This window comes from Rana temporaria, chromosome 1 (genome assembly GCF_905171775.1).
Source record: "Rana temporaria chromosome 1, aRanTem1.1, whole genome shotgun sequence".
In the NCBI taxonomy this organism is placed as follows: Eukaryota; Metazoa; Chordata; class Amphibia; order Anura; family Ranidae; genus Rana; species Rana temporaria.
In genome coordinates, this window is record NC_053489.1 from 359,711,111 (window position 1) to 359,736,134 (window position 25,024).

Consider the following 25,024-nt stretch of genomic DNA (forward strand, 5'->3'; position numbering starts at 1 on the left):
TGCGGACCGATTGCGGTGCGAATGTAAAAAGGGTCCTGTGCGTTTTTTAGTCAGCTGAATGGAAACCGCACTGGACTCTGCACAGGAACTGGCCCAGCATATATGTGAACCCAGCCTAAAGCACTGACTTGCAATTAGAAGCGTTGGTATCCTGCCATGTGTGGTCCTTTCGATAGAATTTGGAAGCCAAAAAGTTTGGATACCCACCTCATTATCAGACTCCACAAGAACCTGGTCATATTCACTAAGGGCAACTAGGAACATTATGGATGTAACATTCTCAAAGCAGTGTATCCACTTCCTCCGCTCAGATCTTTGACCTCCTACATCAACCATTCTGTTAAAGAGATAAAAATAATAAGCATACTTTAAGAATATAGTAAAAAAACAGCGAGTGCTTAGGAGGTGGAGCTGCTAGCACAAGAAGGTGACCAACCTAGTACCCAGTCAAAATCAAAACAATGTGCAGCCCATAAATACAATCATAAGTATTACAAGACCGTATAAATCCTATAAAAAAAACTTTTTTTAAAGCGGTTGTATACCCATCCCAAGGACTTTTTTTACAAGGACAATTGCAGGTTATAAAATTAACTCTAAATATTTCTGTCTAATGACATCACCCGCGCATGCACCATATGTCCTAATTTTTTTGGCAAGCATAGACCATGCCGGGGCTGCATTGTTTCTTAGTGTCGATGTCAGCCCCGACATCCCGCGATACTTCCTTATACTTCTTCCTCATTGAGAAGAGGATCATGGACACCTTGTGACTCGCGTCACAAGGTTGAGGGCTATTACTGCGCATACGTACGAAAGTAAACTAGAAGACAGATGCGGAAGTCCAGAGCCGATAAGGTGACGGCTAATACAGAGCAGCAGCATTTCGAATATAAAGGATGCTTGACAGTAAGAACGATTTTTGGGCATACTCTTAGGCCCCTTTTACATGTGCGGACCGTATGTCCGCATTTTCATCCATCCGTTGCGGATGAAAACGGGACATACATTGGTCCCTATGTGATTGCGGGTGTCAGCGGATGACCATCCGCTGACACCCGTAATCACCCACCTCCGCAATGATCCGATTTTTCTGACGGAAGAAAATCTTATTTTTCTTCAGTCTGGCGGATCGGATGAACACGGACATACGGTCCGTGTTCATCCGATCCCCCTATAAGGGAGAGCGGAGGAAAGACAGGGCGGTCCCTGCACAATGTGCGGGGACCGCCCTGTCAGCCGACGGCTCAGCGGGGATTTTACGGAGGATCCCTGCTGAGCAAAGCGGACACACGGGAGCGGATCATTACTGATCCGCCCCGTGTGAAAGGGCCCTTAGTGGCCATTTTATCAAAAATAAATATTTTGATTCTAATATTGTTTAACCATTTCACTTCCTGCCCATACACATTTTAAGCTTTCAGCACTGTTACATTTTGAATGACAATTGCGAGGTCATGCAACACTGTACCCATATGAAATTTTGATAATTTTTTCCCCCACAAATAGAGCTTTCTTTTGGTGGTATTTGATCACCTCTGCAGTTTTTATTTTTTGCGCAAAAAAAAACAAAACAAAAAAAGAGCGTCAATTTTGAAAAAAAAAACTTTTTGCTATGATAAATATCCCATTTAAAAAAAAAAAATCCTCAGTTTAGGCCGATATGTATTCTTCTACATGTTTTTGGTAAAAAAAATAAAAAAAAAACAACAATAATCGTATATTGATTGGTTTGCACAAAAAATATATAGCGTCTACAAAATTGGGAATACACTTATGGCATTTTAATTGTTACATTTTTTTTTTACTAGTAATGGCGGCAATCTGCGACTTTTATCGTGACTGCAATATTGGACACTTCTGACACTATTTTGAGACCATTCACATAGCAATCAGAGCTATAAAAATGCACCGATTACTGTGTAAATGTGACTGGCAGGGAACGGGTTAACGCTAGGGGGCAAGGAAGGGGTTAAATGTGTATCCTAGTGATTCTAACTGTAGGGGGAAGGGACTCACAAGGGGAGGAGACCGATCGGTGTTCCTCTGTACTGGGAACACACCATCGGGCTCCTCTCCTCTGACAGAACCGTGGATCTGTGTGTTTACACACAGATCCACGGTCCTGCTGTGTTCACGGGCAATTGTGTGTGCTCGGCGGACATCACGGTCGCGGGGCACGCGCATCGGGTGCCGAGAGACGCGGAGTGCGCCCCCTAGAGGCTCGGGAAGAAAAAGACATCATGACGGCGGCCCTGAGGGACAAAAGGTTCCTGCCACCGTCATATCATGATGCACGGTAGGGAAGTGGTTAAATCATTTAGCTTTTGGAGTGTTTACTACCGCTTTAATAAGTGTTAAAAACATTTATTTATAAATACTAATACAACACCATAAATGTGATCCTATAGTCTCCATAAAAAAAAAAATGTATATCTATATACATCAAAATGTCCACCAAAATTCCACTCACAGTGACACTTCCAAACGTAATGGGTATCCAGTCGTCCTTTACCAATATACACTAACTAGAAGGTTATTAGTAAACAGCATGGCACAACACTCCAATCATATGAAATCTCCAGCAATTGCTCTTACATGTATATAACACTCAGCCGGAGGGGAGTCCTAGTCAAAAGATGCTCACCATACGGAGCCCGAGAGGTAATACATGTAGGGCCAGATTCAGGTAGGACTTACGCCGACGCATCTCGAGATATGCCGCGTAAGTGTAAATGTGCGCCGTCATATCTATGCTCCGTACCCACAGAACTACATACGCCTGAAAATAGGCTTCTCCCGACCGACGTAACTTTTCTCCGCCGGCGTATCGTAGGCGCATATTTACACTGAACGTATCTGGCGCACCCATTGATTTCGTATGCAAATATGCAAATGAGGGAGATACGCCGATTCCCGAACATACGCGCGTCCGGCGCAGGCTACTCGCGGTGCGCGCAAGTTGTACGCCCGGCCTAAAGTTACTCCACATAAAGCAGGGGTAACTTTGCACCAGACTTGCACAAGTCAGCTGGAGAGTAGCTTCAGCAGCACCGTTACGGACGAGCTGAGCAACCACACTTGCAGGACAACACATGGCAGCCGTGGTCCTAGCACTACTAATGGGCCCACCGCCCCGTAGGAGGGCACGGCAGAGTATATACCGAACGCGCATGAACGTCTTTGGCATGGGGGAATCGGAGGTGTATCGCATCTTCAGATTCAGCCCTGATGCCATCCTGGAATTAGCCACAGCCCTTCATGATGACATCACCAGCAAGACACATCACTCACATGCAGTGCAGCCACTGGTCAAGGTACTGGCAACACTCCTTTTCCTTGCAAGTGGATCTTTTCAGCGTACAAGTGGAGTCGTGTCTGGGATGTCACAATCCACCATGAGCAGATGCGTGCACCATGTTGTCCCCGCAATCCTCAGATGCATGTCCCACCACATCATCAAACCCACCCATGAGCATCTGCGGCAGAAGGCAATGCGGGATTTCTATGAAATTGCAGGATCCCCACGCACCGTGGGGGCCATTGATTGAACACATGTGGCACTACGGCCCCCCCGTGCCACAGAGCACATATTCCGCAATCGGAAGCACTAGCATTCCATCAACGTACAGGTGATAGCTGATGCCCAATGCCTCATATGGCACGTCCGTGCCAAACACCCAGGGTCCAGCCACGACAGCTACATATACCGTCAAAGCAACATCCCAACAGAATTTGAACAGAACATGTACGGGAACAGCTGGCTGGTTGGTGAGTGACATGGGAGTCAGGCATGACTGTCCGACCCCATGATGCACACATCACGAGGGGCACATGCACGACTAACATCCTCCTGTCTTTTCCCTTCCAGGTGACTCAGCATATGCACTTGGGCCCCATCTCATGACTCCATTCCGGAATCCCGAAACCAGAGGAGAGAGAAAATACAATGATGCACACCATACGTACGCGTGCAGTGGTGGAACGCACATTTGGCCTCCTGAAGTCCCGTTTCCGATGCCTGAATAATTCCGGGGGTACCCTGTTGTATTCCCCAAACTTTGTGTGCCAGATCATCGGTGCATGTTGCATGCTGCACAACTACGCCATGAGAAAGGGCCTTGAGATTGACATACGTGATGACCTGACCCCCGAACCACACAGTCCCCCCCTAAACGAGGCTACCCCGTCTGCTGAGGGAAGAGCAGTCAGGAGATGCCTCGTGGTAGGCATGTTTGCACATTAAACACACACATTCATCATGGCACAAGGAGAATGCACGCATGCACACCACTGTGGTCCCTAGCTCACACACACCACATCCACATCACATTGGATTAGCCCAAGTCCACCATGCAGGACTTGGGAGCAGCAACGCCGCGCCAAGGCTCCAATTATGTCACTGACCATTGATACCACATTCACACGGTCGTGGGGATAACTTCTCCCCAACGACCAAGGGTGACACCCCTTACTGGCAGGAGTGTCACCCCCACATTCACACACCAGTCACACTGTAGCCTGCACTACTGATCGTGTGCAGTATTAAAAAAAAAAAAAAAAAAAAAACGCTCCTCACCGGAGCAGAAATAAAAATAAAACTCCTCACCGGAGCTGAAATAAAAATAAAACTCCTCACCGGAGCCTAAAAAAAAAAAAAACACCCACTCAATTGCCCCGTCGTGGGCTCCGCCTGGTGCCACGTCTCTGGCTCCTCAATTGCCTGGGGGCAACTTCAGGTGGGGGTGTGGCATCATCAGGAGACTCCTCCTCAAGTCTGCCACTCCTGGCAGGTTCTGGCTGCCTGCCCTCCAACGCCACTGCTATGCGGGTGAGCACCACGGTGGTCTCTGTGTGCATCAGCAGCTGGCGGGTGGTGGTTTGATGTTGCTGCCGCCTCATGTGCCTCACCTCTGCCGATTAATGAAATTTGAGATGGCCACATATATCTGCAGTGTTTTCTTATCGCTCTCCAAAGCCTTAAAGCGGAGTTCCGGCCACAATTTCACTTTTTAAATATAAATACCCCTGTAATACACAAGCTTAATGTATTCTAGTAAAGTTAGTCTGTAAACTAAGGTCCGTTTTATTAGGTTGTTACAGCATTTAGACACTTTATAAAAATAGAAATTGACTGGGGCCATCTTAAGTGTGGGCATCATGAAGCCAGACTGTATGACTTCCTGGATTTCAGCCTTGCAGATCTCGCACATGCTCAGTGCTGCACAAGCAATGTAATAGTTTTCAGATCAGGTTTCAGCACTTGTACTGTCCAAGTCACATGATTCTTCGAGACTGGGGAGTGCACAGACTCCTGGAAAGTTACACCCACTACATTCCCAGGAGTCTTTGCGGTGAAGCTTAAGCACCTAGGTGCAGGAAGAGGGAAGATTAACTATTCTGCCTAGCAACAACACTTTGAAGGCATCTAAAAAAAAAAAAAAAATTCTTAAAGGACTAATGACATTTTTTTAAAACTACTGATGTAATGTTATATTTATGGGTGGAACTCCACTTTAAGACCCATGGCTTTCTCCTACTCTGTTATTTTGTTATCAGCATAACTTCTGACAAGTTCTCTGTCAACTGTGATAAAAACAAGCCTGAATTTTGTGTCAGGGTGGGTGCTATAAATAGATCAGCAGAGAGTTGGTCTATTCACAGAACAGCTCTGCAAGTCTCCGCCTATGTGGGGGGGGGAGTGCCATCCCTCCAATCAGAGGTCTCACAGTGTATGGCAAGAATCCACACCCAAACAGGTGAATTAGGAAGAGAAAATTCTAATAGGATGTGCACTTTCTAAAGAATATTTAAATCTGAAGACAGCAGATCTACATGTAAAACTTATGTAGGGGGATTGGTTTCATCACTGTGTATCATCTGAGGCTGTTCACTTCACTGGGTATATGTAAGGGTTTACATCCACTTTAAAATACAATTAAAAGCACCCACTTGGTGTACACCAAAATCAACATGGGTGGACTTACAGTGATGGCTGCCAATCTGGAACTCGGAAGTGGCGGCGTGACGTCAGCACGCAAGGCCCCATCTAACGCAAGTCTTCAGAGGATACGCCTACCCAGCCGTATTTTGTTTTGTTTGGTGTACACCATGCAGATGCTTTTAATCGAAAAAATTATTAAAATAAATACTACACTAAAGGTAACCTCTTGGGCTCTGTACGGTAAGTATCATTTGACTAGGACTCCCCCCGGCTGAGTGTTACACACATGGAAGAGCGATTTCTGGAGATTTCATACAATTGGAGTGTTGTGCATGTGTGGGAAATGTCACCATTAGTGGAATTTTCATGGACGATTTTGATATATGTGGACATCTTTTTTTATGGACACCATTTGATCACATTTATGGTGTTTATTAGTATTAAACATATGTATGTTTTTCACACTTATTAAAATAAGTTATACGATTTATAAGGTTTTGAAATACTTAGGTTTCAATACATTGTTTTGATTTTTATACCTTTAAGAATGTTTTTAAAGCAGGGCTCAATTCCCCAAGAACGTCTTTGCAAATATTACTTCATGATAAAATTGTATATACAATGATACACTACTGAAATCTCTGGTACTAAGCAAATTAGAAAAAAAAAAAAAAAAAAAAATGGAGGGTCCCATTATATGTACCAAATTGAGCAAAAAATATTTATTTATTTTTATAAATTGGGAACCTTATCCTGGTTGGTTAGCTTTGAGAACGGTGTTAAGGGTTTTAAAAAAAAACTTTTTTTCTAAATTTTGGATAGAGTAATGGCCCGTACACACGATCCGAATATCGGACAAAAACTGTCTGAGGAAGAATCGTACGATTTTCGGATCGTGTGTACACTAATTTCGAGAGCCGATCAGGACAGTTCGTCCGATATTATTCGGACAATCGCGAAAATTTTCCTTGTACGATATCAGATCATACGATTTTCGTTTAGTTAGTATAGTTGTCGTCCGAAAATACAATACAACACATGACATCACTTCCGATTTTTTTTTCTGTCGTATGAGAATTTTCATGACTTTACTAACCTATTCAATTTCTACTTGCGACTATTAAGCGAAAAAGGTCATACGGTCTGTCGTACGATATTCAGATCGTGTGTACGGGCCATAAGAGAGGGTTAATCTCCCTGTCTACCAAACAGCACAATCAGCTACTTTCTGTCAAGTGTGCCTACAGCCTCATATTTGTATATATGCAGTGTAAGATGTAAAGCATTTCACACAAGCACCAAAATTTCCACTTTTTCAGCGTTCAGGCATTTTTTTATTTTTTTTTGCAGCCCACTGCTTTGGAAAAAAAAAATTGTATTACTGGTCAGAATTGTACACGCATAAAATGACACTCCCTTCAATTGTGGGAGCTAGAAGCATATACACGTATGGACATTTCCATTTATACAGGTAAACGCTCACACTATATGGACCAGACTTATACACAGAACCTTCTGCCAGTAATAATTGGCGTTAATACATCAGTACCGTATGCAAGGACCCAAAAAGTTCAGACTCGACAACAAAAACTTCCAAACTATGAACTTTGTAACTAAAAACAAAATTGGTAATCAATACAGCATTTACCTAAAGATGATGTTTTCCAAGTCAAAGGGGTACTCTATAATACCAGTTGTTGGCACTCTGACACGCAATACATCTTGCTGTGTGGGCAGGTACCCAGGCTTGGAAATACGTTCCACGTCAGACAAGTAACTGAAGAAAAGAAATAAACAGAACTTCACACTTAATAAGAACAATAAGGAGTTAAGCACTCTTAAGTAAAAGCATTATCTGGAAAAACAAATAAGGTTTTTCTTTGTCAAAGAATGATGAAGGGTTAGAAGCCTCTGTCAAGTCATCTACTGTCATCTATGAAGTGTTCATAGTAGTGCAGAGGTGTTGGGATATCCCTATCAAATTTGTAATTACTGTCAGCGTCCTGTCCCAGTGTCCACAGCAATCTAAAATTTCGAGTACAGGTGTCACAGAGACAGAAAGGTGGGAAAATATTTCCCTGTTGAAGGTTACAGACAGTAAGCCTTCCCCACACTTTAACCCTTTTGTTGCCATGTCCTTTTTTTTTTCTTCTTCAAAATGTATCTGAATCTGTCCTTGTTTATACTGCCTGTAACCCCTTGTAGAACAGGGGACTATTTATAAACATTCCCAGATAAGATTCACACAGCTTTCACTCAGGAGTCACACATTTTTAAAAGCAGATCTTCACTGTATCGGAACACCACAATACAAAAACACCAATAATTCATATTCAAAGCAAACTCCCCCATCCTTCCAGGTCTCCATGTTTTATTTTGTTGAGAAAACACTTTGAAAAACAACCCCCTAGCATTTCTGGCTGTGGCCATCTTGAGTAAGGGTATATGATTCATGTAGTATTTACTTTCTTGAATTTATCTGCCCTTAGCTCAAGCATGCATGCAGAAGAGTGCGCATAGCTGAGAAAGCCCTTCCTCACATCCTGAAGACTCCTGGGATTTATGACATTATTTGCCTAGGTAAAAAACCAGGAAGTAACTAAAGAAATAAAAAAATTAAAAAAGTTTAACCACTTTAGGCAGCTAAATTCCCAAGCCAGGTTTTGCGATTCGGCACTGCGTCGTTTTAACAGACAATTGCGCGGTCGTGCGACGTGGCTCCCAAACAAAATTGGCGTCCTTTTTTCCCCACAAATAGAGCTTTATTTTTGTGGTATTTGATCACCTCTGCGGTTTTTATTTTTTGCGCTATAAACAAAAATAGAGCGTCAATTTTGAAAAAAATGCAATATTTTTTACTTTTTGCTATAATAAATATCCCCCAAAAATATATATATCATTTTTTTTCCTCAGTTTAGGCCGATACGTATTCTTCTACCTATTTTTGGTATAAAAAAAAAATCGCAATAAGCGTTTATTGATTGGTTTGCGCAAAATTTATAGCGTTTACAAAATAGGGGGTAGTTTTATTTTATTTGTTTTACTACTAATGGCGGCGATCAGTGATTTTTTTCGTGACTGCGACATTATGGCGGACACTTCAGACAATTTTGACACATTTTTGGGACCATTGTCATTTTCACAGCAAAAAATGCATTTAAATTGCATTGTTTGTGAAAATGATAGTTGCAGTTTGGGAGTTAACCACAGGGGGCGCTGAAGGAGTTAGGGTTCACCTAGTGTGTGTTTACAACTGTAGGGGGGTGTGGCTGTAGGTCTGACGTCATCGATCCAGTCTCCCTATAAAAGGGATCACTCGATCGATGCAGCCGCCACAGTGAAGCACGGGGAAGCCGTGTTTACATACGGCTCTCCTCGTTCTTCAGCTCCGGGGAGCGATCGCGAGGGGCCGCCTCGTCCCGGATCGCTCCCCGCGGGTTACCGACCGCCGCATGTACCGAGGAGGTCTCGATCGGACCCCCGTACATGTACGCCCATATGCCTGTACGTGTCATTCTGTGGACGTATATGTACATGCGGCGGGCGTTAACCGGTTAACACAAGTAAATTTGATATACTTTCCTATTTACTAATGCTAACAGCACGAGAATTAACAATAATCAATGTTGATTGGGAGAGTGAAGTTCCACTTTAATTGAATCCAATTTTGAAAAATGTGCAAGTCGTTGATGTAAGTTGCGCGACTCCTTTGTGAAAACACCTATAAAATAGTCCCCTGGGTGTGCTTCAATGGCTAATAAAGTGGTTGTAAAGGTTAATTTTTTATCTTAAAATAATAACAATGTTACACTTGCCTACTCTGTGCAATGATTTTGCATGGAGTGGCCTCAAATGTCCTCGTCTGGGGTCCCCCACTCTCGGCACAGAGCTGGACATAGGTAATTATTTGGGGATGGGGGCTTATGGATTATTTTTTAATCTTAATGCAGACAATGCATTAAGGTAAAAAAAACTTTAAGTTCGTCTGATGAAAACGAACCAATCTCATCGGACAAACCAATCGTGTGTGGGCCCCATCGTTTTTTTATCCATACTCTTATGGTTAAAATACTGATAGAAAAAAAACGATAGTCTGTGGGGAAATCCATTGGTCAAAAATCCACACATGCTCAGAATCAAGTAGATGCAGGCTCGGAAGCATTGAACATCGAACATTTTTCTCAGCACGTTGTAGTGTTTTACGTCACCGCGTTGGACACGATCGGATTTTTAACCAATGGTGTGTAGGCAAGACTGATGAAAGTCAGCTTCATCGGATATCCGATGAAAAAATCCATTGGATTCGATTCCATCAGATATCCGATCGTGTGTACAGGGCTTTAGCCTTTACAACCACTTTCCGTCCGTAGGAAAATTTACTGCAACTGTGTGAACTACTGTGGTCATCTGAAACTTGTTTGCAATGCATGGCCAAATAAGTGGCATTGTTAATCCAAAATATCCATCCCTGACTGCTTGGCTCCAAGACAGTAATTCATAATTTGTTCTGCCTTTTCATGTGTTTATAATCAGAGATTCCATTGTTGCTATATGGCCAGTATAAAACAGGCTGAACCATGTAATCACAGCATGTACAACCACCACCGCAGAAGCCATATACTGTATGCCATAACTTCCCCCATTGTAGCTGTAGGCACACACACACACACTTCCCTTCCAACCTCACAGTAAACCCCTGGCCTAGCACTGCAAATTATTTTATTACTTAAAAATAGTAAGAGACGCAATAAAAGTGCTGGTAAAAGAAAAAAAAAAAATTTTAATCAACAACCCAAAGCTAGACACATTTATATAAGGCGTTACATTTTGGTATTTACAAATTTTATTGCATGTAAAGCATTAAAAATGAAACATCTAAAAAGGTGGACTTACTATTTGGCAGAGTCTGACAGCTGGTATTCCCGACGCCTATCATAGCATTCTTGGATACCTGGGTCATTCCACAAGGTTTTGATTGCACTAATATATGGCTGTTCAAATGTACACACTTTTTCCACATCAACTTCTCTCACAACGAGTGCATTAGCCTGGAAATAAATGAGGTAGCAAAGTCAAGAAGCCAGTTTAATCATCAGCAAGCATACGCAGGTTCAAGTTTGAGACAACAAAGCAACAATGTTGTCTTGTGAGTCTCCCAAAAACATATGTACCAAGAGAACATTGACCATGGAAGGGAGAACTCAGATGTTGCTTGAAGGACTTGGTGAGGTATAACTGAAAAAATATCATTCCTAGTGGTTTTCCACAAGTCTAAGCCCTCGAATTATGTTGGATAAAAAAATTTAAATCTAACAAAGATGTATATTCATTGAAAACCCTGACATGCAAGGATTGATGTTATATGCAACCAAGTCTTATGGTACAAGCTATGAGTTGGTTGCTATCTATGTTGTAAAAGGGCACTAGACGTCAAGAGTGAAATATCGATCTGGTTTAGGTCATACAGGTGCCATGCCTAAAAATGCTGAGCGTGTGCTTTAGCCTTTAATAACACTATTAACCACTTGCCAACCAAGGTACGTACCTATACGTCCTTGGGTTTTAGTGGTCATACTGGCATCATGTTATTTAGCCAGCGATTCTCTTTCATGTAGAAGTGATCTGCGTGGCAATTTAGCCACTCGAACACTTCTGCGGGTGGCAAAAGGGGATTCCACCCCCATCTCCCAGGCGCTCCTGTCCCATCACGGAGACCGGGAGCGATGCAGCTGGTGGCGATGGCTGCCCTGTACAGAGAGAGGTACAGACGTCACTCCCCTCTCTCTGTAACGCTAGAAACGATGAGTAGTTTGTCACTTCCGGTCCTTGTTTACCTGGCCACCAGTTGCCAGGAAAGCAGGCGATGTGTAAAAAATGAAAAAAATAAAATTCTAAAATATACAAATAACAAAATAAAATGCAAAGCGCCCCCGTCTCACTGTGCTTACGTGCAAATGCCAAAGCTCTAAGTGCAGTTGCTTTCTGCTGCTCCGTTCCTGTTAGCATAGTCACTTCTGACAAGTTCACCGACACAGCAGCTGGAAATTTGTGTCGGGGAGTGAACTTAGAGGTAGATAAGCAGAGAGCTTGTCTATTCACAGTACAGCTCTGCACGTTCCAGCTCTCACTGTGATTGGACACAGCGGGAGCCAATCAGCGGGTCCAGCGGACCCAATGCCCACAGAACCTGCCAATCGTTCCCAAGGCAGACAGAAAGGCAGTCTGTCTATGTAAACAAGGCAGGTTGCCGTTTTGCAACAGGAGAAGACAGATCTTGTGTTTCTGCTAAGCAGAAACACAGATCACTGTCTTCTTACAGTACAAGCTACCCCCCCCCCCCATCCCCAGTCACATACCTCCCAACTTTGAGATGAAAATGAGGGACACCTATCAGCAAAAGTATGCAGGCATAGGACACACCCCTTGTCACGCCCTTCTTAAAGGAGAATTGTACAAGAAAACAAGATTGGTTAAACCCACAAGTGCTTTTTTTTTACCACTACTATTCCTTTATATTGGCTTTTGGAATTTACAAATGCAGCCATTAAGAAATCAGGTGAAAAGTTATGTGCTGAAAAAAACATTTTGTTCGATAAAAAGTGCATTTCATATACATCTATATAGATCAGAGCAAAATGACGGACAAATAAGGAGGAATGATAGACATTTCTCCAAATCAAGGATAGTCCCTCCAAATCAGGGACAGTTGGGAGCTATGCAGTCAGAAAGCACTCCCTAGGGACACATGTAACCCTCTGATTGCCACTGTTAACCCCCTTCCCTGCCAGTGTCATTAGCAGTGTTACCGTGCATATTATTTAGTCCTGATCACTGTATTGGTGTCACTGGTCCCCCAAAAAAGTGTCAAAGTGTCACTAAGTGTCCGATTTGTCCACCGCAATGTCTCAGTCCTGCTACAAGTCACTGATCGCCACAACTCCTGGTAAAAAAAATATATATATATATTCCATAGTCTGTAGACACTAGCTTTTGCGCAAACCAATATACGCTTATTGGGATATTTGTTAACCAAAATTGTTGGTCTTTTTTTGTTGATAGCGCAAAAAATACAAACCGCAGAGGTAATCGAACACCACCAAAAAAAAGATCTATTTGTGGGAAAAATTACACCAATTTTATTTGTGTACAGCGTTGCATGACTGTGCAATTGTCAGTTAAAATAATGCAGTGCCGTATCGCAAAAAAATGACCTGGTCATGAAGGGGGGTAAACCTTCCAGGGCTGAAGTGGTTAAGTCAGATGCTTTTTAGAGCTTCATACACAGCTCTACTTCGGCAATGAGCACCCCATTCCCAGATCACTGCCGCTCTCCCTCACGTCCTTTCCTCTCTGCTCCAGGCAGCCCGAATTCTGCTCCTAGCAGTGCTCCTGTAAACTGGTTGATTGTTTCTTTTTCAAAGTGTGTCAACAGTAACATCATGTCAAGTCTGCTGCGCATTATGGCATTCACAAGATGGCCCTTCTTTCCCATTTTGTCTGGCGACAATCTCTCAGAGAAGATGGTATGGGCTATGTCAGTGCCTGAAAGCCCTGTGTATGATTAACGTCTGGCATGACTAAGCTTTTTGACCTACTCTCAACATTACCTGCTGCAAAATGTCTGTGGACTTCTCTCAATAGATTTCATAGCCAATTTATCTCCTTCCATGGACAAGGCTGCCATCTGGGGAACAGTGGACCACTTTAGCAAGATGGCCTATTTTGTGGAATTATTCAAGCTGCCTTCTGTCAAACAACTCTATTTATACTAGAAATGATCAGGCTTCATGGCAGTTCAGCAAACTTTCTGACCGAAGATCTCAATTCATCTCTGGTTTTGGAAGGCTTTCTGTCCTCAATTGTTAATTGCCCTATTTGTCTATTCTGCATATGGCCTGCAATCCAAGGCCCCTTTTACACTGTTGGACAGTTCATGTCTGCCTGTCACTTTTGCATCTCTATAGAGTGTTGGATGTCAGCGGAGACATGTCCGCTGACATCTGAGCTGTTTCGCTAAAAACAGACGTATGGGGATAAGTCCTCATCTGTCCATGGCGGATCGGATAAGATCTGATGAAAACGGACATGCTGTTCGTTTTCATCAGTTAGCTCCATAGGAGACAGTGGCACCCGACAAGCCCCTCCCTGCTCAGTGAGCAGAGAGGAGCTTGTCATCCATCGGCTCAGCGGAGATCTCCCGCTGAACTGGCGTGAGCAGGCGGACTCTGTAGCGAGTACGCCTAGTGTGAAAGGAGCCTAATGTGCAAACAGAGCACACTAACCAGTTACCAGAAGTCTTTCTCCACTGCTTCATTTTTGACAAGCAAACAAAGGCTCCATGCAGACTGGGCCTAAAAAACACCAGTTCTAGAGAGCGTTTTTGTACAGGCTTAGACTCGTTTTAGGAGTATTTTGAGTTTTTTTGTTTGCCAGAAAACGCCAATCAAAAAGGCAAACCAGAAGGTTTTTTTTTTTTTTTCTGCCTCTATAGGCTAAAATATGCCTCTAAACGTCCTAATGTGCATGGACACATAGGATAACATTAAGCTGCTTTTACTGGCAAAACACAACTACAGGAGAAGCAGCCAGTGTGCATGGACCCTGAATGGGGCTCTTTTCACCCATGGGAAGAATTTGCTATTATTATCAGACACACTCTTCTGGGGTTTCACCTTTCCTTTGTGCTTATGGCCTCCCAACTCTGGGCCTAATCCCTTTCTTCTCTCAATTCTAATTTTCCAGAGGTCAACAAGCTTAAGGACCAATGTTTAGCTACTCCCACCTTCAGCCCTGGTTCACACTGGGCTGCGGGAGTGAAGCCGTGCGAGTTCAGCTGAACTCGCATGGCTTCACTCCCGCTGGCAGTCCCGATTTCGGCCGCGATTTAAGAGACATCTGCACAGATGTCAATGTAAATCGCGGCCTGAAATAGCAAAAAGTAGTACAGGAACAACTTTTTGAAATCGGTGCGGCGTCGCACAGATTAGGACGGTGTAATTGCCGACAATTGCCGCCGATTTGAGATGCGATTTCACATGTGAAATCGCATCTCAAATCAAAGCAAATCGCTCAAGGTTAATGATTTGGCATGGCTATACATCCACAATTTCTCTGTTGAGGGCTTTGGGCTTGTGATTGTGTTCTGCTTTCTGGCTCCTGCAGTCACACCTTGTCTTGTCTTGGATTGCTACTGTTGCTTAACTCCTTGCCTGGAAACTGTTCTACTGATTGCTGTCTGCCCTAAACCTTACTTGGATAAAAAAAAAACTTCCCACTGCCTGCTGCTAGCCAGTCCTGACCATTGTCAGTTGGTAACCTGCCAGCCAGCCACTTGTCCTCACCACTCCTATATATGGTATCGGCCTCGAACCTTTTCATTGTGATGTCATCTGATACAGTACGTGAACTATCTCTCTCTAAGGGTTGCTGTCCCAGTCCTGTAGGCATTCTAAGTACTGGCAGACATATTAGCCTTACGAGAAAGGTGGCTGGTATAGGTAAAACTGCCCACAAGTGTTGGTAATGTCACAGGACAGGCCACAAGCACTCAACACTGCAAAACAATTGATGCCATTGAATAGGAACATCCATTCCAATCCATTAAAACACAAAGGAATCCATATTGCCAACATGTAAATGTTTGGAAACTTCTTGTCACTAGAGTAAGTGGCACCATTATAATGTTCATGGATTCTGACCCAAAGGGACCTAGAAATGCACGCAACATTCTGAAGTGCCCAAAAAGTGCATTCTACAACATATACCACATTCTTGGTACTACAATTGATATAGTCATGAACAGTGAACTCTTTGCCCATGGATCAGGAAACAACAGTTTTAGGATTTCTACTATACTTATCACAGTAGCGGCAGGTTTTTAAGCCACAACAAAAGAACCACTGGTATTGAGCAAAGTGCTCTTGTGACAATATCGCTGAAAAAGGCTGGGGGAGGGGCAGTTGCCAAGGATAATAGCACGCCTACTGGAGAGCCTACAACCACTGGGATAAGTGTGGCCTGTCTGCTAATGATCCAAGGAAGAAAAAATAAATAAAAAAATCAGTGATTGATGCTTCCTGCCATCAGTGTTGCTCATCTTACTTTAAAAAAGTAATTAGTTACAGTTACAAATTACTTCTCCGAAAAAGTAATTGCGTTAGTGACTCAGTTACTACATTGAAAAAGTAATTAATTCGTTACTCAGCAAAGTAACTTACTTTTTTTTTATATTCTACAATGCAAATACGTTCTATAACTTCTTTAATATCACCTCTGGACCCTTTTACACTACACAGCCCTCTGCACCCCTTTACATTACACAGCACCCTGCACCTCTGGACCCCTTTACATTATACAGCCCCCACAGCTCTGGACCCCCTGCATGTTACACGACCCCCCTTCAGTGCAAACCCCCTCCCTCAGTGCAAACCCACCCCTCTGTGAAAACCCCCCCTCAGTGCAAACCCCCCCCAGTGCAAACACCCCCCCTTAGTGCAACCCCCCTCAGTGAAAACCCCCCTCAGTGCAAACCCCCTCCCCTCAGTGAAAACCCCCCTCAGTGCAAACCCCCTCCCCTCAGTGAAAACCACCCCTCAGTGCAACCCCCACAGTGCAAACACCCCCCTTAGTGCAAATCCCCCCTCTCTCAGTGAAAACCACCCCCCCTTCAGTGCAAACCCCCCTCTCCTCAGTGAAAACCCCCCCTTAGTGCAAACCCCCCTCTCCTCAGTGAAACCCCCCTTAGTGCAAAACCCCCTCCTCAGTGCAAACCCCCCCTTAGTGCAACCACCCCCTCCCCTCCCCATTCAGTACCTCAGATCAGCGCAGCGACGGCACATGAAGATCTCCTCCCCCTCTGTACACATAAACAGAGAGAAGGGGAGGTGGCTTCACATGGTTGCGCCTGTGTGACGTCAGCGTCAGGTCAAGTGCCGAACACGGAGCACCGCTCACAGCCCGTGGCTGTGAGGAGGGGATGGATGTCACCCCGCACCCCTCCCTCTCCTCCTCTCTTGTATCGCGGCTGCAGCGCTGACTGCTGTGCTGCCTGCGGCTGCCTAAGCCACTCTGAGTCTGCGGCGCTGCCGCTCTGCTGCCATCTAGTGGCGGTAGATGTAATTGCAGTAACGCTGCCCAAGAAATGGGAACAGCATTACCATGAGGGGGAAGAGTAATCAGTTAGATTACTCGTTACCCTCAAAAGTAACTGCGTTAAGTAACATCGTTTACTTTAACGCAGTTACTGACAACACTGCCTGCCATGCAAAAGATGAAGGGCATCCAGGTGCAGAGCCTGCACTCTACAGTCTGGAGACCACCAGTTGAGAAGAGCCAGTGGAAATGCCTCATCTCTACGAAAGGGTAGCGCCCTCAGCATCGTCCAGTGAAGGGACCAGTCTGCTTAGCCTGTCACGCAGAAAGCTTTTAGAACAGGGATCTTCAAACTACGGCCCTCCAGCTGTTGCGGAACTACACCTCCCATGAGGCATTGTGAAACTGACATTCACAGACATGACTAGGCATGGTGGGAATTGTAGTTCCTGAACAACTGGAGGGCCGTAGTTTGAGGACCCATGTTTTAGACCTTCCCAAATGAAGCTCTACAACACCAAAGTGATGAAGACCAAGTCAGAATACAAATTACAAATGGATTCCCTGACATAGCAGGAGCCTTATTGTTTTAGGGAACCAGACTGAAACCACAGATCTGGAAATGCCAGAAGTGGACTCAGTCTCCCAGGGGTGGGAAGAAAAAAGTACCCCATTTACCCCAAGAGACCGTCCAGTTGCACCTGGGACTTCTTGGTTCAGAGAGACCATTTGTAGGTCTCTCCTCTAACCTAGACCAAAAGACAGAAGGGGAGGCTGAAAAGGACTGAGTCAAAAACAAGAGGGTAAAAGATGCTTTGGGTATGGATTAAAGCGGAGTTCCACCCATTTAAAAGTCAGCAGCTACAAATAGTCTAGCTGATGACTTTTAATAAAACAGACACTTACCTATAACATGGTCCAGCGATGCGGTCGTATGAAGCCTCGCTTCTCTCCCCCTCCTCTCCGCGGTACCGGCATTGTAATTGGGAGCCCATCTGTGGCTTCACAGTCGGGCGCGTGTTGCCAATGGCCGGGCAATCTTCTGGGACCTGTGTAGTGTCCCAGAAAATTGCAGGCGGGGGGGGGAGAGGTGAACTTCCTTCCGTCTCCCCGGCCACATGGGAGGAAGTGGAAGCTGGGGTCCTGTCAAAATTGGGTACCCCCTCAAAAATTTCATGCCAAATGTGGCATGTCAGAGGGTCACCAGTAATTAAAATGGAAGTTCCATTTTTGGGTGGCACTCCGCTTTAAACAACCTATAAGTCCTGAAAGGGGTAGGGCAAGGGAGTGAACATAATATATTTTAAGCAACAGATAGCATGGATTCATAAGTTATTACCGGAGCCCACGGAGATTCGGGGCTCAGGTAAGTAAAACGGGGGCGGGGCATAGAGTGCAATGTATTTTTTCACCTTAATGCATAGGATGCATTAAGGTCATCACAGAGGACAAGGGGGCACTCTTATCAACTGGAGGAAAAGAGATTTCATCTCCAAATACGGAAAGGTTTCTTCACAGTAAGAGCTGTGATTTAAATATGAGCCTCTTAACCCCTTCCCGACCGCCGCATGTACATATACGTCGGCAGAATGGCACGTACAGGCACATTGGCGTACCTGTACGTCCCTGCCTAGACATGGGTGGGGGGTCCGATCGGGACCCCCCCCCGCGACTTGCGGCGGTCGGGTCCCCTCGGGGAGCGATCCGGGACGACGGCGCGGCTATTTGTTTATAGCCGCTCCGTCGCGATCGCTCCCCGGAGCTGAAGAACGGGGAGAGCCATATGTAAACACGGCTTCCCCGTGCTTCACTATGGCGCTGCATCGATCGAGTGATCCCCTTTATAGGGGAGACTCGATCGATGACGTCATTCCTACAGCCACACCCCCCTACAGTTGTAAACACACACTAAGGGAACACTAACTCCTACAGCGCCCCCCTGTGGTTAACTCCCTAACTGCAACTGTCATTTTCACAATAAAGAATGCAATTTAAATGCATTTTTTGCTGTGAAAATGACAATGGTCCCAAAAATGTGTCAAAATTGTCCGAAGTGTCCGCCATAATGTCGCAGTCACGAAAAAAATCGCTGATCGCCGCCATTAGTAGTAAAAAAAAAAAAAATAATAAAAATGCAATAAAACTATCCCCTATTTTGTAAACGCTATAAATTTTGCGCAAACCAATCGATAAACGCTTATTGCGATTGATTTTTTTTACCAAAAATAGGTAGAAGAATACGTATCGGCCTAAACTGAGGAAAAAAAAATTTTTATATATGTTTTTGGGGGATATTTATTATAGCAAAAAGTAAAAAATATTGAATTTTTTTCAAAATTGTCGCTCTATTTTTATTTATAGCGCAAAAAATAAAAACCGCAGAGGTGATCAAATACCACCAAAAGAAAGCTCTATTTGTGGGGAAAAAAGGACGCCAATTTTGTTTGGGAGCCACGTCGCACGACCGCGCAATTGTCTGTTAAAGCGACGCAGTCCCGAACTGTAAAAACACCTTGGGTCTTTAGGCAGCATTATGGTCCGGTCCTTAAGTGGTTAATATAAACAATAGAAAAAGAATAATAGTACCATCATCCTAGGAATCAATTTGGAATAGAGTAAGGACTAAGGGGACCCCAAAGGCCCAAAAGGCCAAAAAGGGAAAGGGGGGCAGGGGGACTATATGGGTACTAAGTAAAATGGAAAAGTAGTGGAGATAATATATATATCAGTTTATTTAGCATGGTATCAAAAAACAAAAGACATGCATAACTATAAAATACATAAAAAAACAGCAATGTAAAGCAATGGACATATTGCACGACCGACCATACAGGTCACCGAGATGGAATAGACCCTGAGCACAGGGTGTCGGTGAGAAGAGGGGGGTCATACAATGCAGTATCTTAACTAGTTTCGCAACAGGGTTGCTTCGTCAGGAGAATTCTATACAGAGAACAACCACTCGCTAGGGAGCCAACAGCCAACCTCGGAGAAGACTCTCCCGCGGCGACCAGGGGGGGCAACTGCGGAAGTGGACCTGTTATGGCTGTGTATTATTAAAATGTTAGGATAAAGGGGCCCTAGGACCCAGGTGGAGACGAACGGCAGGTAGTTATCAAAAGCCGCACAATAAGATTGTGTGTTAGAAATTCAGATGTGCCATCGACAATAGGTTCGCTTGTAGATGTACAGCTTTTGTTTGATGGAACAAAGGCGCGTCCTAGGGCCAGGTGTGCATTGTATGACCCCCCTCACCGCCACCCTGTGCTCAGGGTCTATTCCATCTCGGTGACCTGTATGGTCGGTCGTGCAATATGTCCACAAGTAAAATGGAAAAGTAGTGGAGATAATATATATATCAGTTTATTTAGCATGGTATCAAAAAACAAAAGACATACATAACTATAAAATACATAAAAAAACAGCAATGTAAAGCCTGTTTTTTTATGTATTTTATAGTTATGTATGTCTTTTGTTTTTTGATACCATGCTAAATAAACTGATATATATATTATCTCCACTACTTTTCCATTTTACTTTCTTCTTGCTTAGTACCGATATAGTCCCCCTGCCCCCCTTTCCCTTTTTGGCCTTCGGGGTGCCCTTAGTCCCTACTCTATTCCACAGTAAGAGCTGTGAAAATGTGGAATAGACTCCCTCCAGAAGTGGTTCTGGCCAGCTCAATAGATTGCTTTAAAAAGACCTGGATTCTTTCCTAAATGTACATAATATAACTGAGTACTAACATTTATAGGTAAAGTTGATCTAGGGAATATCAGATGGTCTCAGGAAGGAATTTTTTCCCCTGCTGGAGCAAATTGGATCGCACTTTGCTGTTTTTTTCCCCTTCCTCTGCATCAACTGTGGGTATAGGATTGTGTAGAGCAGGGGTGCCCAACCTTTTGAAGAGCGAGGGCGACTTGGTAACCGGTCGTGGGCCACAATGAGCGGAGTGGGTGGATCGCTGCCCACTCTACTCTATAGAGCCTCTATTCTTTTTTTTTTTTCACGGATCGGATTGGAAGTAGGCATTTGGAAACGGACACAAGTCCATTTACATCTGCCACTCCTTTGAGGTGAATGGAGGGTCCGACTGGGTCGAACTGACCATGTGAAAGGGGCCTAAGGCTGCTTTCACACTGATGCGCTGTTTACCCGCACCACAGGTGCAGCTCAGTTCACCTGTGGCTTTTCTTCATGTTAGCTGCACTTTGCCATAGACTTCTATTATATCCTGTAGGTGTGGTGCACTTTCAGAAAGCACACAAAACTTGCTGGTAATAGAAGTCTATAGCTCAGTGCAGGTAACCCACTGGTGCACCGCTCTGCAAATGCGGATCAGTTTAAAAGCAGCCCAGTAACCACTGCAGAACAGATATGCCCATACATACACACACTGTAATTTTATCAATAAAATGTACCTTTAATAACAGTATTTAATTCCATCCCAGAGTAGGAGGTCGCAGGCCACATTAGAGGCCTGGTGTAGAGTATATGGGATGACTTTTTTTTATTGGTTGAACTAGATGGTCTTTTTTCAACAGGACCAACTATGTAACATCCATCCTCGCCTGCGGTTAACCCACAGCTACCAACACTAGAAACTTGTGAAGACTGATTCAGTTGAAGATTGCAGGTGTAACACCATTTAGAAGTGTTTGTACTGCAAGAATCCAGAAACCTGAACCTCTTAAAGGGAAACTCATCTGAGCGTTCTACAATTTGTGCCAACAAATCATGCTAGGGTGGACATAAGGGTCAGAAAAGTGGTAAGGGGCAGCTGAAGGAGATGCCAAAAACAAATATTTAGCCTGTGAGCTACAGGAGAATGACCTGAACCCTCAAAACTAACCAAAGACCAACCTGGATGTACAAATAGGCCCCCCACACTTGGAGTGGGGTGCACCTTCACACAGAGGAGTCCATCAGAGGGCTTTTTTCAATTTCTGGCTTTAAGCTCTATGGCCTATGTAGGAGGTAAGCTTTAAGTTCCCAAATGTACTTACTGCTGAAGGGTGGTATTCCTCTGCCCCCTCCATAGTCCTCCTACATTAAAGTGATTGTAAACGATCACCTTGTAAAACAACCCATTCAGTTTAAAATAGAAATATTTTTGCATAGATATAAAAATACATTATAAATACCTTCGTTCCCTTGCCTTTGATCACATTCAATCGGTTCTAAGCTGCATAAGAGCTAGGGGAGGAGAAGTAGCAGTACATTGAGCTTCCTAAGAAATGGCTGTGCAGTGGGGACATGTCAAGGACAAACCGCAGAGGTGATCAAATACCACCAAAAAGAAAAACTATTTGAAAAAGAACCTACATTCTCTTTGGGTACAGCATCGCACGATCGCACAAAATGTCATGCAGTGCCATATCGCACAAAATGGCCTGGTTACAAAGGGGGTAAACCTTCCAGGACTGAAGTGGTTAAAGAATGCCAAGGAATCGAAGATTACTACATCCATTCTTATATTATCATCATGTATTATTGTTTTTGATTGTAGCAGTCACATCTGGTCTATAGGATATAGCATTATACTCTAAAATATCTCCACCTTTCTGTCTTCTAGTACAGATGCACAGTCTCTTCTTTCCTGTATATCATGCTTCATCAAGGCAACGTCCTTTTAAAACTTACTGAAGTTTAGTTTTGGATAGAGTCAAGAGGGATTAGACCCCCTACAGGTTTTTATTGCTGTCTGTGCCCCTGTGATGGAGATTTACTCTCTCTCTGTCCTGGTTAGCCATTGAAAGTGAAAGTAAATCTAAAAGAAAATCCCATATTCTGAGTTGACATCAGAACAGTAATAGAAGGGAAATCTTCCAATGGTGACACACCAGGACTTCCTCAAACTTCCTATGGGAGCGAGTGAAAATATCCTCTATTGGACACATATGGCAAAAAACACACAACACAACACACTGACAGGATATAACCTTCCCTTACTCTTTTCAAAAAGAAAATAACGTTTTAACTTTTTTTACTCTTTAAGGCACTGTATTGACTTGGTAATGGAGGAGTTACTCTTATTAATTGCCAGCAGTACTTCTGCAAATGTGTTCATCCTTGGGCATCTGTATTAGGCCCCTTTCACACTGTCAGTTTTTTCGAAAGAACCTGAATGGGCACTCCATGCAAGTCTATGGAGCATTGGATGTCAGCGGTGACCATGTCCGCTGACATCCGATCCGCTAAAATCAGACGTATGGCGATACGTCGCCATCCATCCTGGCGGATCAGATCGGGTGAGATCTGATGAAAACAGACATGCTGTCCGTTTTTGTCCGATTTCTCTATAGACAAGCAGCGGCAATTGACAAGCCCCTCCCCGCTCAGTGAGCAGAGAGGGACCTGTCATCCGCCGGCTCAGCGGAGACCAACGAAGAGATCTACCGATGAGCGGGCGGACGCAGCTGACAGATCCGCCTTTGTGGGAATCTGCTATATCAGGGAAAATAACCAAGATGAGGAATCTCCATTAACATGTTCAGAGTGATCTAGTCATAACCAAGGTTTTGCCCACTCCACCATTATGCAGGCATGCAGGTGAATTGTAACAAAAAAGTTTGCCTGCAGGGCCCGTTCCAGATGTATGGCCAGGCTTAGACCATGTAACTGGTTGCTGTGGAGTCATACTGGTTTTATTTATTTTTTACCATCACTGCGAGAGCAGGATACAGCATCACTGGCAGGCTAGGGAGGAGGTCTGGTGTTGGTAGGAACCCAGAACTAGAGTGCAAAGCAGCAGTGGCAGGTACAGTTACAGTTGGAGCCATACACTATTGGACTGGTTGTAAGAACCTGGAGTTTGCACGTTCTCCCTGTGATTGAGTGGGTTTCCTCCAAGTACTCCGGTTTTCTTCCACACTCCAAAGACATAATGGTAGGTTAATTGTCTTCTGTCTAAAAATTGACACTAGTATGTATATGTATGAGTGTTAGGGACATTAGATTGTAAGCTCCATGAGGGCAGGGACTGGTGTGAATGTTTATCACAAATTTGCTTGGAATCTAGGAGCCAGCTAAAAAAGTTAGGAGCCAGAAAACGCACCCCGTCCCGACGAGCTTGCGTGCAGAAGCGAACACATACGTGAGCAGCGCCCGCGTATGTAAACGGTGTTCAAACCACACATGTGAGGTATCACCGCGATTGGTAGAGCGAGAGCAATAGTTCTAGCCCTAGACCTCCTCTGTAACTCAAAACATGCAACCTGTAGATTTTTTAAAACGTCGCCTATGAAGATTTTAAAGGGTAAAAGTTTGTCGGCATTCCACGAGCGGACGCAATTTTGAAGCGTGACATGTTGGGTATGAATTTACTCGGCGTAACATTATCTTTCATAATATTAAAAAAAAAATGGGGATAACTTTACTGTTGTCTTATTTTTTAATCGCCATGGCGACCTGGCGACCGGGATTTGTCTAGCCCTGGTTTATCATATATGTAAAGCGCTCCGTAAGTTGACGGTGCTATACAAGTACCTGTAATAATAAATAAAATAAACTTTCTGCTATACCCCTCTCTAAAAGCCTAAGTACATCAGATCAGAAGAAAGGTTTCATTAATTCACATGACGTGCCTGTGCACAGGAATCAGATTTTGTCCCCTTGGGTGGAAGCCAATCTTACAAATTAACACGGATAATTCTACTTTTAATAGTGATGTCTAATGTCTTGTCATTACCAGCCACAACCTCTCGTAAAACAGTTGAGAAGGATGTTTGCTACAGATAGGGAGCACCATATATTCTATGATCTTGACAAAAAGCATGCCCATTCTAGCTGTGTTGCATGTTACATTATCCTAAGCATCCATTCTCTGTGCTGTACACAACAGGTGGCAAGTACATGACATACAGAATTCTAAAAGACATTACTTCATACTACTTACTTCAACTTCAGTACATTCGGAAAGTATTCACATCGCTTCACTTTTTTCACATTTTATGTTATGTTACAGCCTTATTCCAAAATAAATTAAAT

At 43.9% G+C, this 25,024-nt stretch overlaps 1 protein-coding gene across 3 annotated transcripts in view; it reads right to left on the minus strand.

The window, feature by feature from the left end:
• The window catches only part of LOC120909973 (guanine nucleotide-binding protein subunit alpha-11), a 142,303-nt gene that overhangs the window by 50,528 nt on the left and 66,751 nt on the right, over positions 1-25,024 (minus strand). For all 3 annotated transcript variants that reach the window (XM_040321780.1, XM_040321788.1, XM_040321798.1), the window contains exons 3-5: positions 10,838-10,992; positions 7,593-7,721; positions 208-337 (exon numbers count right to left, since the gene is read on the minus strand). In XM_040321780.1, coding sequence (XP_040177714.1) covers positions 208-337; positions 7,593-7,721; positions 10,838-10,992 — 414 coding nt within the window. The remainder of the gene's footprint in view (positions 1-207; positions 338-7,592; positions 7,722-10,837; positions 10,993-25,024) is intronic.